Source organism: Perissodus microlepis, chromosome 1 (assembly GCF_051167445.1).
Source record: "Perissodus microlepis isolate ML-2025 ecotype Zambia chromosome 1, ASM5116744v1, whole genome shotgun sequence".
Lineage (NCBI taxonomy): Eukaryota > Metazoa > Chordata > Actinopteri > Cichliformes > Cichlidae > Perissodus > Perissodus microlepis.
In genome coordinates, this window is record NC_140461.1 from 14,374,606 (window position 1) to 14,393,623 (window position 19,018).

The following is a 19,018-nucleotide window of genomic DNA, read 5'->3' on the forward strand; positions in this document are numbered from 1 at the left end:
AGTTTCACAGTTTTGTGCTGGATACACTATTAGTGAGAATTACACACAACAAAGATGCAATGAATAGTCTGAAATGACTGCTGCGCCTTTCGCGTCCACAGAGGTGCAGATTGTACACAGGTGAGATCGGTGACGTCATACAGGAAGTAATATAGGGGCATACGTGTGGTTTGGAGTTTCTGCTATCGTGCTGTTGAACTGTAGCCCGAAAACTCTGGACATTATTCACAGAAAAACGTCGTTCCCTGCAGAGAGATGTGCACTTTTGGTGAGTTTGCCTGCGATTGTATTCAGGTGCTGTAAAAACCACCGTAGACTGCATAGTAACGACTTCCTCCCGCTGTTATTTTCCATCTTACCTGCGGGTATATACCTGACCACCAGGCCTACAGCTGCTGTGTGGATTCATTTGTAAAAGTTTGCCTAATCTATATATTAGCCACCAGTTTCTCTATTGCTTTATTTTAACTTATTAATAGTGGAAATTGGCTTTTTAAACAATCAGAGAAGTGATGGCAACTCGAATAAGTAATCGAGAATCGAGTAAAAGGAAGCACGTTTGTCCGCGCTAACAATCTCTGGCCCAGTGGTCACTCACAGTTCTTGTTTCACCCGTGTTTGCTATTACTCGTTATGACGTACAGAATGTATAATAATAATAATAATAATAATAATAAATGTTTTAGTTGGGGGGGGGGGGCAGTTTTCACCACATGTGTATAAAACACACGAAGAGGTAAATGGGTCGATAAAAGGGTTAAAAAAAAATGGGTGAGACTTTACAGACATTACATTGTGAAGAGAGACGCAAAGAGCTGGACAGCCACACCAGTGTTAGCTGTTTTAGCTTTCTGCTCAGATTGTTTTGTCAAAAGAAACCGCATTAACATTAAAGTACTTAGTTTGTCCACCAGAGAGAGCTGACAGGTTGATTAACTGATTTATCGGCTTTGTATGCATATTATCCAAGTCATTTATTTATAAATATTTTTTTAATTGTGAAGCTGTAAAAAATACATAAATAATTTATATTCTACAGTTAAAAGCAGGTTCTCTGACATAACTGTGGACGAGTAATACTCAAAGGGTAGGTTTAATCTGAATGCCACGCATACAACAAAAAGAATATATACATGAAGTAATGAATTTGCTAGCTAGAAAATAAAATAGTTCACATGTAATAGAATCATGTAAAATTAGGTCTGTTAGAATGAGTTTTAAGAAGCAATTTAAAGGAAATCACTGATTCTGCAAGCCTGATATCGTCAGGTAGTCTAAAGACAACAGGCCCTGATGACAAAAGTACGGTCATCTGCAAGTATGCTAATCTGGGGTCAGCGGAGCTAATCTGGGGTCAGCGGAAGTAACCGGGGGCCAAACTGAGACGAGCTTTAAAATAACCGTAAAAATCTTAAAAATCAATTCTAAAACGTATAGGAAGCCAGGATGGAGGCCTTTCTCCAGGCCTGAGTGTCACAGTAGGTTTCATTCTAGAGATGGTTGTAATTTTAGCAAAACCAAGACTGGACAGCATTTCTATGTGATATAACAAGTCTATTGTTTTTGTATGGAATAGGTAGATTCATCTCCCATAAGTTATATTGACAATCAAACCACCCACTGTTACCTTTCTGTACGTGCCAGTTAATAATCGAAAGTTTTACTTTCAGATAAGGACAAGGGGCCAAGGAGGCTGATGAGAAAGGGGTTGGCCCTTATAATCATCGGCCATATAAACTTCATCTTTGGCGCCATTGTCCATGGCAGCATTCTCCGCCACATTTCCAAACCCAGCCAGCAAATTTCTACTGAATACACCGTGACCAACATCATCTCCGTCACCTCGGGCTTGCTGGTGAGTCAGTGGTTTTCTTTTTGTGTTTTAAAGTCAACTTGGCAGTTCAAATGAGCATGTTGTGATCCAAGCGACATTAAACCTCTAGGAGTTTCTGCCTTCATCGAAACATTTTACTTTAAAGATTTTATCACACAGAGCTATCTGCAATCACATTTATATCAGCAGTTCCGTTTGTTTGATGCATGAGAACATCAAAAGAACATTTTTTTTTTAACTTTACCTCAGTGATAGTGTTGAGTATGTTTCTAAGCAATCAAGACTGAACTTGCTGATTACAGGAGAGCCGGTTCTTCAAACAGCTACTTGTCCCTTCGGGGCAGACCTCATTACAATTACAGTCATGTACCACATAAACTTGTTGGGGATAAGAAGATATTAACTTTGTTTTCTTTCATATTTTAAGAGTGTACAAGTAAGACAGGAAGTAGAAGTTACCAGATATTTTTTACTTTTCAATAATGGGCCTAACTTCTGTTAAAGAGCCTGTTTGTTTTAAATTTTAAGTTCTTCTTCTACATGATTTAATGCATTCGTTTAATTGCTGGTAACTTAATAAACCCTGTACTGTGCAAAGCTTAAAGACTGATCTCATCTTATCTCATGATTTAAATGTTACAGAGTATTGCAACTGGGATTATTGCCATTGTGGTGTCAAGGAACCTTAATGTGCTCAAAGTGGTAAGAATTTAATTTGACTTCAGCTACCAATATGATCACTTCAGTCACTGACACTGTACACATCCCCTCATATATGTAATTTCTTTGTACTATCTATTTTCAGCAAATAGGCCTCCTGACTGCATCAATCCTGAATGCTTTGCTCTCAGCAGCATGTTGTGTCGGACTTCTCTTTGCCATTGGTGTCACAATTGCCCACGATGGGAAGGGTTTGATGGTCGGTTGCAGTGACACACAGGTGCCCATCAATGCTCGGTCACCTGTTGGTGTCCGATGTCCATTTGATACTACAAGGATCTATGTGAGTTTGAAGTCCCCCTCCCCTTCCCTCAGTGTAAAATATGATTTTTATTTTTTTTATTTTTAAAGCATGACATGAGAAAGGATCAACATTTATCTCACATTTTCTCCTTTCCACCACCTCCCATCTCTCAGGACACCACCCTGGCTCTGTGGATCCCCTGTGCAGTGTTTTCGGCAGTTGAAGTGGGACTGTCAGTGTGGTGCTTCATGGTGGGACTGGCTCTCAGGGGGCTGCCACCCTGCAAGAACAACTACATCAAAGAGCAGGTGTGTATCTTTGTGTGGGCCAGATGAATATGCTTGAGGGGTATAACTTTGGTGTGTGACTCAAACATACACACACATACTTGGTCTAATTCAGACACAGAAGTTATTCATTGTTACTCCTTCTCACACAGCCATCCTTTAAATAAAGGCTGCCTGTAGACATCCGCGCTCACTCTGTCATATTGCAAAAACCAAAACCGCTCATACTCGTCTCATCATGCCTCGTCTTTTGTGTCATTCTCTGTTCTAGTTGGAGGAAGAGGCCGAGTGCTCTCCTCACAGCCGACACCTGATTGGAGAGCGTGCGAATCCCGAACTGTAACTAAACAACAAGTAGCAAGCACATCTAAGAAGGCTAAATCCCAAAAAGCATGACTGCATCTCTGCACAGACTGAACTATTTCTTCTACAGTCATTTAGGGTAGTGTTACTCCAGTAATGTAGTGCAGGAATGGAATGAGTTTACTACAGTTGGCTGCTCACAGCTCCACTTTGTGTGCCTAATTAATGTTAATTTAGTGAACACATCACAAAAAAAACCCCTATTGACTGATGGGATTCAGCGTTCATGCCAATGTAAGAGACAATATATACAGGTACAAAGTAAGATATAAAGAATGATTTCAGTCCTGTACCCCTACTTGACTGTTTGGGTTTTAAGTGTGCCAATACGATGAAACCTTTGTTCATGAAGGAAAAACCAGCAACAATGTTTTTAGATTAACTCAAGTATGTTTTAGCATGTATGCTTATTTCAGAGACATATAGCTTTTCGCAATATGTTTAGTGTTTTACTGTTTGTACAGATTATTAATCCACTGTGCTGCATTTAAGATGCCTTCAGCGGACCACAGAAAATGAAGTCTTGCTGTTTATGCAAATTGGAAACCTATGATGAAGATGTTATGTAAATTGGAAATTTGTTGTATTGAAAGATAATTGTAAAGGTAACTGAAATGAGTATCTTGGGATGGAGAACCCTATTTTCTTGCTGAACATGCCATTGATGTGGTTGTACTGTATTTAATATGCATTATAAAGTGTTTTTATATATTCTTTTTCTAATTACATTATTATTTGTCAGCTTTTTGCTTAAATTCTGAGAAAACATGTTTCAAAGAGATTTTAAACTAAAACTGTAGTGAGATTAAATTGAGTATGCTTTTTTTAAAAAGTAAACTTTTTATTGGTGGTCATACATTTGAAGTAAGCAGTAATCATTTTAAGTAGTGTCCAGAATTTTTGTAAGCCCATGCATTTCACACACATATACTTTACTCTGAATCAATTAAACATAATGTGGACTTAAAGCTGTGTGCTTGGACTGTCTTTGTGCATTTACAGTACTCTGGTTATATGTTAAGTAGTGTTATATTAGGAGCTGAAAGCCAGAATGTGGGCCAGCAGTCTAAGCTGCACACACTGACTCAACGACAGAGGGGATCAGATCAAGGCAGTTAGAGATCGAGAATAATATAAAAAAGCTGGAGAAACAATACTATGTAACAAAATCAGCTGAAACATTAAGTGAGCTTAATATTGCCAGGACATCTTTGCGTAATTTGATAATGCGAAAGGCTGAAAGAGATGTCCTTCTTGCCAGACAACGGCTTTTTGAATCAGCTAGTAAGCCTAACCGCTTTCTGGCTCGTCTTGCAAGGAATACTCCACCAAGTTCCTTTATCACAGCTATTGTGGATGTGAATGGTGAAAGACAAGTAGGAAACCGTCAGATTAATGAGTGCTTCAGAGAATTTTATACAAACTTATATCAATCTGAGATGGACATAACAAGGCTTAACTCAGGCTTTTTCCTAAACGACTTAGTATTCCCTCAGCTTTCTGAAGATCAGGTAAGCCTGCTGGAGTCACCCATAACAATGATAGAGGTGGATAAAGCTATATCTGCACTCCAGTCAGGGAAATGTCCTGGGGCAGATGGTTTCCCAGTAGAATTTTTTAAGGTAATGAAAATGAAGTTAAATCGTTTATTATTAAGGGTTTTTAATAAAGCATTTGAAGAATCGAAACTCCCAGAATCTATGTACCAGGCTAATATAACATTGATAGCTAAAAAAGATAAAAATCTGGAGTCATGCTCATCTTACAGGCCTATTAGCCTTCTTGGTGTTGATAATAAGATACTTTCAAAGATACTGGCTCTTAGGCTAGAAAAAGTAATGTGCTCTATCGTGCATACTGATCAGACAGGCTTTATTAAGGGGAGGAATTCTTATAATAATACTCGACGCCTATTTAATATTATTCATTTTTTAAATTTTCATCAGATCCCTGGGGTTGTTGTTTCTATGGATGCCGAAAAGGCATTCGATAGAATTGAATGGGAATATATGTTTGAAATAATGAGAAGATTTGGGTTTGGAAAAAACTTTCTGGGGTGGATCAAAATTATATACAAATCACCAATAGCATCTGTGTTAACTAACGGCTTGTTATCTTCCCCATTTTCACTGAGCAGAGGTACAGCACAAGGTAGCCCATTGTCACCACTATTATTTGCTTTGGCCATCGAGCCTTTGGCCATGGCCATTAGACAAAATCCAAGTGTTCTTGGAGTTAAAATTGGGGATAGACAACATAAAATTCTGCTCTATGCAGACGATATTCTTCTGACACTGACTGACCCGGTTAACTCTTTACCCGTTCTTACTAGGTGTATCAAGGACTTTGGTCTTATATCTGGATACAAAGTAAATTTTGATAAACCTGTTATAATGACTTTGTGTAGTGGAGGGGATAATGAACCTTTATATGTTAAACCTTTTCATTGGGCACCATCAGGTTTTGTATATTTGGGAGTTAAAGTTACACCAAATGTTGGTCACTTATATAGAGAAAATATTAATGGAATGGTTCAAGATCTTCGAGAGATGCTGACAAGATGGAGGTCACTTCCGATATCATTTTTGGGAAGAATAAATCTCATTAAAATGGTAATCCTACCGAAAATATTATATCCCACAGGCATGTTGTTTGCAATTTTGAAATCAGAAGATATTAAAGTAATTAACAAGGCTATGGTGGATTTCATTTGGGCAGGAAGAAAACCCAAAATTAAAGTGGAGACACTACAGTTACCGAAAGATCTGGGCGGGTGGGGAGTGCCAAACATAGAAAATTACGTCCTCTCAATACAAGCGAGGATTCTTTCTTCCTGGATACATGAACATTCTGATCTGCCATGGCTAAATATTGAGGAAGTATTATGTAAACCATCCTCACCTGTTAACTTCTTAGGGAAACGTCTAAATGACTTACCTCACGTAATAAAGCATAACCCACTGATATATAATGCTATGTGGACGTGGGGAAAACTGAGAAAAATTTTTAACAGTAGTCTTCCGTTTAATATCTTGTCAACGTTAATAAATAATCCAGACCTTCTGCCGCAAAACATAGGGTCAAGCTTTGTGGGATGGCATAAAGTAGGTGTAAAGAGGTTTTATGACCTCTTTAAACATGGTGAGTTTAAATCATTTGAATCCTTGAAGTCCCAGTATTCTATGTCAAAGACTGAGTTTTATAAGTATTTGCAATTGAGAAATTATGTGTTAAAAAATGCTAAATCATTACAAATCTCAACTGCCTCTTTTCGGTTGGAGAAATTTTTTCTGGATAATAGGGAGCATAAACATTTTGTATTAAAGTTTTATTCCGAGATTTATGCCCTAATTGTGGATAAACTGACATGGTTGAGAAAATCTTGGGGGACGCTGCTTAAATGTGAAATAGATATACAGGCATGGGACAAAATTTTGCTCCTTCCATCCAAAATCTCTGTTTGTAACCGATTTAAAGAACTGCAGTACAAAATTTTGCACAATGTGTATATTTCTCCGTATATTTATAGTAAGTATAATATGGGAATATCTCCAAACTGTCTCAAGTGTAAGGTCAGAGTGGGCACTAGATTCCACTGCTTGTGGGAATGTGCTATTATCCAGTCATTTTGGAAAGAGGTCTGCGGCAATATTAGTACAGCCATTGGTCATCAGGTGACAGAAAACCCATTAATGTGTATATTGGGATATATTCCTGTCTCACTGGTACAACATGAGCATGTAATTCAGTCACTGTTAATGTTGGCCAGGAAACGCATTATGTTGAGATGGGTGGGGGCTGAGCCTCCCTCCATTTCTCTATGGAAGTCGCTCATCATTGAAGTTATGACTCTGATCAGGCTGGGACATTATATTGATGGGAGCTCCCGAATTTTTGTGGACAAATGGAAGAAACCACTGGAAGCACTGGGAGTAACCTGTAAACTGGATCCTAGTGGACAACAATTATGGACATAATGTTGTAATATTCTAGTGCTGTGTAGTGTTATTATTTTGGATGTGAACCAGTCTTATATTTGTTGGGGAAAAAAAGTTAAATAAAAGTTTAAAAAAAAAATAAAAATAAAAAATCTGAGAAAACATGTTTCAAAGAGATTTTAAACTAAAACTGTAGTGAGATTAAATTGAGTATGCTTTTTTTAAAAAGTAAACTTTTTATTGGTGGTCATACATTTGAAGTAAGCAGTAATCATTTTAAGTAGTGTCCAGAATTTTTGTAAGCCCATGCATTTCACACACATATACTTTACTCTGAATCAATTAAACATAATGTGGACTTAAAGCTGTGTGCTTGGACTGTCTTTGTGCATTTACAGTACTCTGGTTATATGTTAAGTAGTGTTATATTAGGAGCTGAAAGCCAGAATGTGGGCCAGCAGTCTAAGCTGCACACACTGACTCAACGACAGAGGGGATCAGATCAGATCAACCATGAAACGGTTAATCTACTGGCATGTTCAATCGTGTGGAAGGGAATCATAGCTCACTAATCCTGAGGCTATCAGGGATAAATATTGACACTGTGTTGACTGATAAAATCAAAACAAATCTGCGTGTGTCACACCGGACACATAGGCTTATATGAAACCACGAGATTAATACGAAGAGTAATCATCTTTGTTGTTTGTTAGCTTCATGTTTGAATTTTTTTTTTTAAAAAACTCATTACAATTCAGATTTTTTTAAAATTTCAATGCATTTTGTTTCTAAACTTAGCATACTGTCTTCATGAGGTGTTTTGTACCATTTAGTTCTACATCTGCAGAAAGCCCACACGCACAGACTCCTGTGGGGCCAATTTAGTCAGCAGAGTCTTTGCGCGGTCACGTCGAATCCGCGGCCCCGACATGTCGACTGCGCGCCGCAGTCAAACCAGCTGCAAACAGGGAAACAAACGAGCTGCTGCAGTGAACGGAGCCGGTGGAGCAGAGGACCGCTCGGTGTTTTACACACACGGTAAATCATTTATTACTGTGATGTTAGACCGTAACTGTGCTGCCGACTCATAATTGAGTGTTCACGAGCAAGGCAGGCAGACTTCAAGGAAAATGCTTTAATTAGAGGAACCGTGCTCTAGAAGCGCCCTAGTGCTGCTGCTGGGCTGAAGACACTGCGGTGACAAACGGATTGATAGGCTGTGATCCTGGCGTGTCACCACCGTGTGAGCGCTTTGCCTTAACGCGGCGAAGATGCCGCACTGAAGCCAACCTTTAAAGATTTGTGCCCCCTTTAAAAACAGCCAGCTTTTCCACCCGGCGTGGAGGAGAAGGAAGCTAACGTTAAGGGCAGTGCCCCACGGTTACACAGGTGTTCGCTTGAAGTAGTTACCAATTTAATAGCGATAACGCTAGCTAGCTATGAGCGTTGAAGCAAGTTAGCTTGTGCCTAACGACCGACTGGGAGCAATTCACGCACGTGCGAATTAAAAGGCGCGATGCCGGGTTCTGCTTTATTTGAATGATGCGTGTCTGAAGTTTACTGTGTGCGCGTGTGAAACATCGCAGGTGTGCGTTACTGTTGCCCGGCCAACCTCTCACAAACACGGCAGTGGGGGCGGGGGGAGTGTCAGATGTTCTGCAGGTGTAACGTTCGCATTAGCGGCTTTGAACGAGAGTAACTGCCGAGGTTTGCTTTGAACGTGTTTTCAGTTGTCTGCAGCGTAAACACACACTGACAAAACACTCATAGACGAAAAGCACTAAAAACCCAGAGACAAGCCAAGACACTATCTCTAAATTATGCTATCACTCATTGTGTCAGGAAAACACAACTATCCTGCACATATTAGTGGATGATTTTATGAGATATTTAAACCCCGACGCTTGTATAGAGTAGGGTGTGGCTGGTGAGGGACAATACCAGATTTTAATTAAAGCTTTCTTTGTGTTTTTATTCTGCAGGACCTGCTTGATGGATCTAAACCAGTGTGGCAATTTATTTTTGAAATAACAAAATTTTCTCTGGCTAATGAATAAAAAAACAACGACAAAACAATTTCCATGTTATTTGTCATAGAAAGGGTTGGTTTGTTCTTTGAAATGTGTCTGGAAATGAATTAAGAAGCTGAACATTTTCAAGGGAGAAAGAAGTATAAAAGAGACCTCCAGCAGAAGGCTGAGAGTGGGACATACTCTCCGTTTGGAGGTGGGATTTGTTTTTGACAATGGAACCATCAGGAGGTGGAGGGAAATCATATGATGATTTTTAAGTGACAGTTCAGACACAGAAGAGCACATACAACAGTTGCCGGCAAATGTGAAGACTGCGAGAAAGAGCAGCACCATACGGGAGCATACCCATTTTGTGGATTTTTCGTTCTCTAATGTGGATCTATTGCTTTAGCACCACTACTGGGACAAAAAATGGACCTAATTCCTTCACAGATTGCCTGTGTAATGGTTTACTGCATTATAATATCGTTGCTCTGAGATGCTGTGGAGAAATGTCTAAATTTAAGATGCAAACACCTCTTGGAAGAGGATATGTAAGAGACACCTTTCCAAAAACTGCAACAACTGATTGCATACTAAGGTTTCCGATCCATTATTTCTTCATGCCTGTCTTCCTGCTGGTCTTCTCCCTGGTTACACCTGCCTATGCCATTCATGTGGAGTCCATCGAGAGCCACAGTGAGTTTACCTGTGAGCCCATCAGACTGAGAATGTGCCAGGATCTGCCTTACAACACAACATTCATGCCCAATCTTCTGAACCACTATGACCAGCAGACTGCTGCACTAGCAATGGAGGTATGCTTATATATGTGTGTGTCTGTGTGTGAGAGTCCTTCATTTGTGTCACAATACACAGGGAAATTGGTTGGGTGATGCAGTAAATTAGAGATTTGAGATTACATGTTTTGTTTTGTTTTTTTGGTATAGATTGTCCTAACATGTAGCACAGGTCTTGTTGACAAGGTGTAAAATGCTAAATGGCTACAAAGCAACAGCTGGTAGTTTCACACTGTGGTGTGATGTCAGGCTCAGGACAAAAGGATTTCACACACAGTATAAAGAGCATCATTGTCAAGTAAAGGTATTTTTGTATGGTCAGTGAAATAAACCAACTTGGGCAGTTTATTTATTCATCCATCTATCTTCCATGTTTCACTGTTTATCTGGAGTCAGATGGCTGCAGGCTAAATGATCTGTGCAGATGTTCCTGTCACAATCAATGTTTCCAGCTCCTCTTGGGGAACCCCGAGGTGTTCCCAGGCAATTTAATGATTTTTATTTCCTTAATCAAAGTATAAAGGAAAATTGTGCATTATTTGCAAACACAACTCTACCCAAATTGTGAACCAAAAACAGTTGTGCAATTTACCTATTTCCTTTATCATCCAGCTACAGTAACACACAGGTACTCTGGACAGTACTGAAAGCCGTTCCACGTAGAGACAGATGATGAATGCATATTGCATTGTCACACAGGCACTCTGAGTAGTAGCTGAGAGACAAAAGGTGCTATCTGATCCACTGTACTGCTAACCAATACATCTTATTTTCATTGTCCTGTCAGTATAAACATTCTCAATAAACACCTTGCAAAATGCAGTCTAAAATGCAGTGAATAAGAGCAGTAATTTTCATTCACATGCTCCATGCATTCACATTTTTTTTATACATATATATATACCCACACACACACACACATAAAATTATTTATTTATTTATTTTTTTAATTCAGTTGTTATAGGCTTTTCAATGTTTGGGATCAGTTAGACATACAAACTGGTCAGCTAATATGCACACTATATATAATGAGAATCATGTCACCGTTACAAAGTTTTCCTTACATCATACAGGCATAATTAGCAGCAATAAAATATATTTCAATATGGTGGTTATGGAATTTATTTCCAAAGAAATACTACTTTGTTTAAGGGCATTGGTTTTAAGCAATAGAGTGCCAAAGAGTACTGTGTTACACACTGTCTGAGAGCAATAGTAGACTCACACTATCCATCTGTATCGTGTTACCTCCCTTTCCTACTCTTTTGTTACTCCCGAAGAGCAAGAAAGGTGTTTCTTGGTGACTACACAATTACTTGCTTGTAGCAACTATTTTTTAGTACCACAGGCAACATATACCACTGTACTTGGGATGTGGACTTGTTTGGGTATATTAAATTACTTTAGTGCTGCTTAGTAATTCCCTGTGAAAAAGAGGAATGATGAAAAGGATAATTTACTGCAAACAAAAGGTAAAATCCTTATAGACATGTTCAAGTCTCTTTTAGGGGAAAATTCAGGCCAAGTCGTTATACTTTGCAGTCCTTTGGTCGGTTTTTGTTTTTTTTTGTTTTTTTACAAATTTCCAGGGCTGTAGAATGAAATCCCATTACACGTGCTGTTTGGCATACTTTTACCCATGTTTTGGCTGCCTTGCAACTGGTGGTCTGTGGTTTAAAAACATGGAACAGTAATGCACACAATCAGTTGAATTAAATCTGCCTCCAGCTGTTCATAGTTGGCGTATTAAATTACCCCTGTTGAAAAGCAGATGAATTTGAAGAAGGCCTATGCTGGCTGTGCTTTTTGCATGTTTAATCTTTGGGGATTTTTATTTTTAGTTTATGTTTAGTTAATATTTTCCCATGTCAAAACAAGATGAATGTCAGGCAAAAGCTCAAGCCCAAATTCTCTGTTTTGCCCTCTTAATATTAGATCAAAGAAAGGGATTTCTAGTGTATTTTATGTCAGGATATGTTGTGCCGGAGACTGTCAGACTCGCTGCTGTCATACGCTTGTTATTTCTCTTTAAAAAATAAGGGGATTAGGAAAAACAGCTTTATTCTGGATTGACAGAAATGTGTTTTGAATGGATTCTAATACTCCTACAGTCATAGGATTCATTCAGCACATTAAGGAGCATGCAACTGTTTATATCAAGTCAACTCCCAAGCATCATGTCAAAACATGCTGTGTTAAAGATTGTGAGAAGCGTCTGTTGTTGAACTTGATTTGACCCAGATGAAGGAGCCAAGTAACTGACACCCTCAGTCTCCCTGCAGTCATGGAAGAGACAGCTTTCTGAAGATGGTTGAGTAGCAACATGAGCCCTGTTAGCTTCCCTTCTCTGGTCTGCTGTGACCAGGCATGGTAGTCCTGGTGGGATCCCTGGAGGTAATTTAATAATATCTCGTTGGACACTGGCTGCATAATACAAACGTATGTGCTCACAGGGATATATATGCATGTGCTGGTGTTTATGGGCATGTGTGTTAGTGCTCAGTTTGTGAGCCATCTTGAAATTGCATTTGTACTTTATTTGGTAGTGATTACAATTTTTGATTGTGTGCTTTGGTTAGTCTAGTATCGTGATATATAAAACTGGAGTACCAGAACTTGATGGTGAATTTTGTGTTGCAAATCCACTCCTCAAATGTTCCTATTGTTCCAATGCTGTTATCCCAAGCATCCTTATTTGAAAGCTATAGCATGATGGCACATTAAGTCATTTTACAGACTCTATGAAATTCTTACAATTTGAAGTAATAAACACAATTTCTGCAGATTCTTGAGTGCCCACATACCTTACAGCCACTACAGCTTTTCTCTTTTCCGAGAAAACCCTTACTGGGATGATTAAATTACCCTGCCATTTGTGTTATAGCAATATTAGTTGAACTTTCTGCTCTCAAGCAGCTGTTCACCAGCAGCAAAACAGTGGGGTAAACACGTGAATGTTCTTTGTCTGCATAATTATATTTATACTAAAAGGATGCTTAAAGAGAGAATCCCTGGGCCAGTTTACCATTTTCCAGCTTTACAACAAATATTTTTGGGTTTCTCTTTCTTTTGCCTATGCTTCACCACTCCAAGTAGTTTTGTGAAATGTAACTTTGTAGCTTTTGTGTAATCTTTCTGGCAAACAAACTGCAAAGACCAAAGAGAAAACTGGGGGTCTTTTTTGGCACTTGAAGAGGTTTTAAGGCTCAAGTATCTGCCTAATTTGGCATTTTCCTTCCTGCATAGCGTCATTCCTTTTTAACAAAGATTAGACAACCAGAACTAGTTCTGGTTTCAGGCTTTTGTAAGAGTTCAGAAATTATTTAATAACTGGACAAGTAGAAGTGATTCATTAAGAAGCATCATCAGGTGTGTGTCCATTTGGGATTTTTTTTTTCTTGTAACAAAATGTAAAATAAACAACTGCTGCCAAAGCTGCGTGAAGCACTTCAGATGCCTTAATGAAACTGGAGCCATTCTAAGCAGCTGTTGTAGTCATTTTTTCGGGTCAAATCACATGATGAATGTTTTCTCTGCCTCAGTGGCAAAGCTTTCGTGTCTTGGCTTTCTTGCAAAGCAGACAAGCAGTGAGCTGTCATGTTATGATCCTGTCTGTTGTCAGTCAAGCTTCTCTGAGTCACAGAGCTGGATTTTAGAGACATTTTTGTATTTGAAATGGTCCTCTGTTGTACATTTGGAGAGTCTGGAGACTTGATTGACGCTGAAAATATAACCTTTTCCTTCCTTTTTAAGTTAAAAGCAAAGCCGTAAAAGGATCTTCCCAGAGTATGTTCATGATAAATCCAGGACACATTTATTTAGCGCTTCATGGACAAGCTCTAAGTACTGATCAGTATGTTTCATGTGTATAATTGCTGAGCCTGGCTAAAGGCTGATTCAACACAAGCATTTCCTGTTTGAGTGTGTGTGAGAGAGGGAGAGAGAGAGGCAGAAAGAGGGGAGGTTAACAGCGCCAGCTGTCATCTCTCACTAGTGCTAACTAACTGCTAATCTCTCGCTCAGTTCCACAATGATGACATTGAGTCCCACAGACCGTCGGCCATCCCATCTGCCACAATAGTCAATTAAACATGATCAAACTTGGTGGGGAAGTCAGAAATATAAAGAGGTTTTTTTTTAAGAGTAAGGAGATGAATTTTAAAATGGGAAAAGGGTGCTTGGGTAACTAATGAAAATATTTCTTTGGGAGTGTTGTTGCATGCGCTCACATGTTTCCATGCTTTTGTGTCTGCATTGTCACTTAGGAATCCAATCTATACTGTCCATCTGCCGCAGCATGATAGGGCTCCCAGAGGACGTGGTACTTGAGGTCTGTGCATGTTAGACACAGTTCAGACATATGACATCACAGGGATTGAGTATCATCACTAAGAGATGGAAACTGATAACATGGCTCTTAATCTGGGGTTTTCCTTAAAAGTGGAGATTTATTTCCTGAAAAAGTCTCCCTAAAATTACAGACACGTTATAAATTACAGGAAAAAACAACATCTGCGATCTTAGTAAGGTGTTGGGTTACCATTTGCTGCCCGAGCTGCTTCATTGCACCAGTGATGAAGTCACTACCCGACCTTCCTTAGGTTTTTAACTGGGTTGAGCAGTAGTGACTATGAAGGGCAGTTCAAATTCTGGCTTTACATATTAAGGCTTTTTTGACACTCTGTCTCTATGTAGGGGGCATTGATAACCTGCAAGAGACTACTTCCACCATTATAGAAATGTTTCATTATTAAATGAAAGTGATCAGTTAGAAAAACATTTTGCTTTCCAGCGAACCTTTACATTGAGGGGACAAGTGGAACCATCCCATAACAGACCCACCAGATCCCCTTACTGAAGCGGTCAAGGCTGGGATTATATTTTCTTGTGGACATACGGGGGGACAGCTGTGGACACCACAGATGAATAGTTGTTTTCATAACTGTTTTTATGCACACTCAGACGAGACATAAATTGTTGGGGAATTTTAGTGCATTTCTGCATTGACAAGTCTGCGTGGTCATAACAGATTGGGCGGCACATGGATGTCTTCTCGTTTACCCAAGCACATCCTCCTTACTTTCAGACATGGAAACTATGACACTGCAAAGTGGGTTAAAACTATATTATCTCTACAGACTTTATGTTGATTTGTATATAGTATATCTGCTGTGGATGTAAAGAAAGGTGGCATGACAGAGAGGATGTTTGGTTGCAGCTAAAGAAAACTGAGCTGGCCATGAAACAGATCTTTTGATATATATATATATATATATATATATATATATATAACTATGCCTCATAATACAACTGCTGTGCCTGAGGCCGTCAGAGCTCAGATGTCTCTCTGATGCTTGATCAGAGAGTTACCCTTCAAGTTATTAGTTTTGCATTTAATTATGATGGAATTTAGGTCAGAGGTCATTCACGTCTATCAGCAGTTTTCAATATGAAAATGATTCTTTTTTTACTAAATTAGGTTAAAGTTAAAACAAGAAATGTCAAAACACTCAGTCGGGCATTTTTGTTATTTTATAACATGGTCAGTAATTGCACGGTGAGAAGAAGGAGCAGAGTGCGTGCAGCTGAATGTGCTTCATGTTGCCACACTCACAAATTGCCAGACCAGAGTGTGACCGTACCTGGCTTTGGGATTTTTAGGGTGACATAGAACATTATTCTGAGTGGTAAAAATAAATGTGGAGTGATTGCTCTAGTTGCCACTGAAATTCAGTGTAATCACAGAGATGTTACTAAGAATTAGCGTTTCTGAGGTCTGAATATTGAATTACTAGCTGTTGGAAAACATCCATGTTAACTCACTGAGGGAACTTGTCATTGCTGATGCTGCATGAATCAACACACTGTCTGACACAGAGGTCATCAAATGGCTATGGCTATGGATAATTAATGGATAATGTAGACCTTCTGCACACTGAACACTTAATCTAACATCAGTTTCAGCTCCAGTGCCACAACAATAGAAAATCTTTATCGCCTCATACCTACTATACCTATTTAACTTTTAATTCTGTCCTATTATTGTAGGGTCTTTACCTTTTCAAAATAAAGCACCTTGATGTGACTACTATTGTAATTTGTTGCTATATCAGTAAAATTGATATTGATTGCTATTTAATTTATTATAACTGACCCCTGTCTGCCCTGTTTTATTCTGTGATATTGCATTTGTTTTATTGAGCTTTATTGAGTTATTAGTTATTGACGTTAAAGTAATTTCAAGCTTTTGGGATAAATTATTTCTTATCCTCCTACTTACATCATCTAATTTTCTTTTTTGTTCCTGTTGTATAGAATCACTTGTAAGTTAGTAAAGCTCATGCAATATCATTCGATATATTTAATTTTAAGAGAGATTTAAAGAAGGCCTTGTTTTACTCTACAGTATAGCATAGTGCATCTAAAGCAAAATTATATTGGTCGTTTAGTAGGTTTACACCACAAAATCATGCATTTTGGAGAAATCACTTTTAGGCAGAGAACTTGTTTTTATTTACTTCAGTTTTATTAGACTCTTCTTAGTATGCAACTGACCAGTAGTCACTTTTCTTTGCTACAGCAAATGACATTTATGAACTAGTGCTGACATCTTAACCGTATTACCGATAAAAGCTGGTGGAGCGTTTTTGGGTTTTTCTTTTTTCACTCCTCAGGGTAATGCCGCATTCAGACTGAGAAGAGAGAGAGGCTGAATAGTTTTCCTAAACTCGTTGCTAAGCACTGAATTCCTTTTAATCCACTGCTGAATCCAGCTTATTTAGACAGGTATTTAAAAAATGTCCAACAATGTTAAGAACTACTATTTGACTGGAGTTTGGGTTGTTAATATATTCTGTGTAACCTGTAAAACATATATTCAAGCATGAGGTCAGTTGTAAGCTCAAAGGCAACAATAGTGTGAATATGATGAAGTGACAAGCAGGTCTTTGCATACTTAATTATTACGAAAAGATGCTTAAGAGCTTTTCCTATACCACAACAACACCTTTGTTTTATAACCTAGTTCAGGAGGGCAGCCAGTTTGAAATGATCTAATGCTTATATACATGCATCCATGTGGGGTTAAATTCCCATTTTACACCTTTATCATGATACCCTAAACTCAGATGTGGTGAGCAAACATTTGGGCGCATGCGTGGTGCAGAGGTAGTTTAATCCGTTGAGGTCACCAAAAGAACTGGAGGTAGAAGAAAGGGATAAAGGGTTAAAAGAAGAAAATATGTGGGGCAGTAGAGCAGAAAGAGAATGTCAGAAACTAAATGGAGGGAAATTCTGACTGAGTGACGGGTTGTGTAAAGACTTTAGACTCTACTGTCTCCGCCGTTTGTGTTTCTCTCACCATGGGGTCCTGTCGTTCAAAATAAGACTGCTCTGTTTAAGAACGACCACACTGGGGCTACCAGGTCCCCGCAACAGAAAGTGTGTGTGTGCATGCCAAATCTAGTGAGTTGGAGGCTTGTTGTGCTTAAGTGTGAGCTGTTTTTTTGTGTTTTTTGTTTTTTTAAAACTTTGTGCATATGTGAATACGAAAGAGGGAATTAGTTGTTATAGAAGTGCGTTTGTGAGCGTGTGATGGGTTGGTTGAGTTTGTGCTATGCCGTGTGTGTTAGTGTGTGCATGTTCAGAGCATTTGAAGAGGCTTATTACCCTATTCACTCCCCAAGAGAGAGACAGGTCCTCATTCAGTTTAAAAGTTCCTGTTTGTTTCAATTGAACACTTGATTATGTTACTTGTTCTGACAGTCTATTGAAGCCACCAGCCTAAATGAAGCAATCATTTATTTATGTGCAGAACAAAGGCACTGCCTGGCCCTGTTTTTTGGCACAATGTTCCCATCTACATAGCTTCCACTATGCTTATCCACCCTCACAATGCCTAACAATGCTTTGTAAAGAAAGATTTAAGGAGAGATTGGAGAGATTTTCCCGTTTCTCAAACGCTGCTCTGTACCCTGCTGTAAATATAGTAAAACAGATTTTTGCAATGAAAATAAGAACCATAATTGTTTGAATTCCCTAACCTAATAACATTGTCTGTGTGTTACACCAATAATGCTGTTTTAAAATGAAGCTCAAAAAGTTTTAAAGTATCAGGCAAGAAAAAAAAAAGAAAACCGTATTGCCTAACAATTATCATTCTCTTTTTAAAGGACTTCTATCACCTTTACCATAAGGTTTTACATTTTTATAATGATTTTGTCCTTTTAATAAAAATAAAAAAGGCAATAGTGTAATCTGTAATAAGCTAAAACATATAAAATCATTTTTCCCCTTAAATCCATCTTTCTCTCCCTTTCTTTCCATGTTTATGACAACCATCTGTTGTTTCTTCCAGACCTTCCAGATGATTATGTAATATCAGCTTTGGGGTACTTGCATGGTTTGTTAATCCATCACCTCCACTGCATGTATGCCTCAGTGCACATCATCCTATTTCTGTGTGTGGGTTCTGTACTGAGGTCTATCAGTTCAGTTGACATGTTTCCCTTGGAAACACATTAATATAGGTTATCCATGTCTTATGGACTTAATCTGAATGCATGACCCAGCTACAGAACTGTGTGTGGAAATGTGTGTGTGCAACTGGCGAGAGATATTTAACCCAGCTTCACACTAACATACACACATACACAAACACACCAGCATTGATCCCCTTCTCACGCAAAGCCACTCAACACGAGGCAGCGCTAGTGTTTTCAGCTCTCTGCAGGTCAGCATTAAAAGCTCTAGCGCTACTAATTGTGCACTTATGTGAGCCACATTCAGCTCTCAATCCTCCAAAAATAGCTCTCTTATACA

The 19,018-nt window shown here is 38.7% G+C and overlaps 2 protein-coding genes across 2 annotated transcripts in view; both read left to right on the forward strand.

Moving 5' to 3' along the window:
* Positions 1-36: 36 nt before the first annotated feature.
* Positions 37-4,440, forward strand: krtcap3 (keratinocyte associated protein 3). The gene is made up of 6 exons (XM_084931078.1): positions 37-268; positions 1,671-1,855; positions 2,477-2,536; positions 2,640-2,837; positions 2,972-3,106; positions 3,357-4,440. The coding sequence occupies exons 1-6, from the start codon at positions 256-258 to the stop codon at positions 3,426-3,428; spliced, it is 663 nt and encodes a 220-aa protein (XP_084787204.1). The 5' UTR covers positions 37-255; the 3' UTR covers positions 3,429-4,440.
* A 3,850-nt stretch (positions 4,441-8,290) lies between these two features.
* LOC146393562 (frizzled-3-like) overlaps positions 8,291-19,018 on the forward strand; it is a 33,410-nt gene continuing 22,682 nt past the window's right edge. Inside the window, exons 1-2 of the mRNA XM_084931083.1 lie at positions 8,291-8,424; positions 9,369-10,216. Of these exons, the coding sequence (XP_084787209.1) occupies positions 9,791-10,216 (426 nt within the window). The 5' untranslated portion in view covers positions 8,291-8,424; positions 9,369-9,790. The remainder of the gene's footprint in view (positions 8,425-9,368; positions 10,217-19,018) is intronic.

What these genes read in the sequence shown, in the direction of transcription:
- krtcap3 (XM_084931078.1), top strand. An exon ending in CCGTCACCTCGGGCTTGCTG is followed by an intron (nt 1,856 to 2,476) that starts GTGAGTCAGTGG and finishes TAAATGTTACAG; the next exon opens with AGTATTGCAACTGGGATTAT. An exon ending in ACCTTAATGTGCTCAAAGTG is followed by an intron (nt 2,537 to 2,639) that starts GTAAGAATTTAA and finishes ATCTATTTTCAG; the next exon opens with CAAATAGGCCTCCTGACTGC.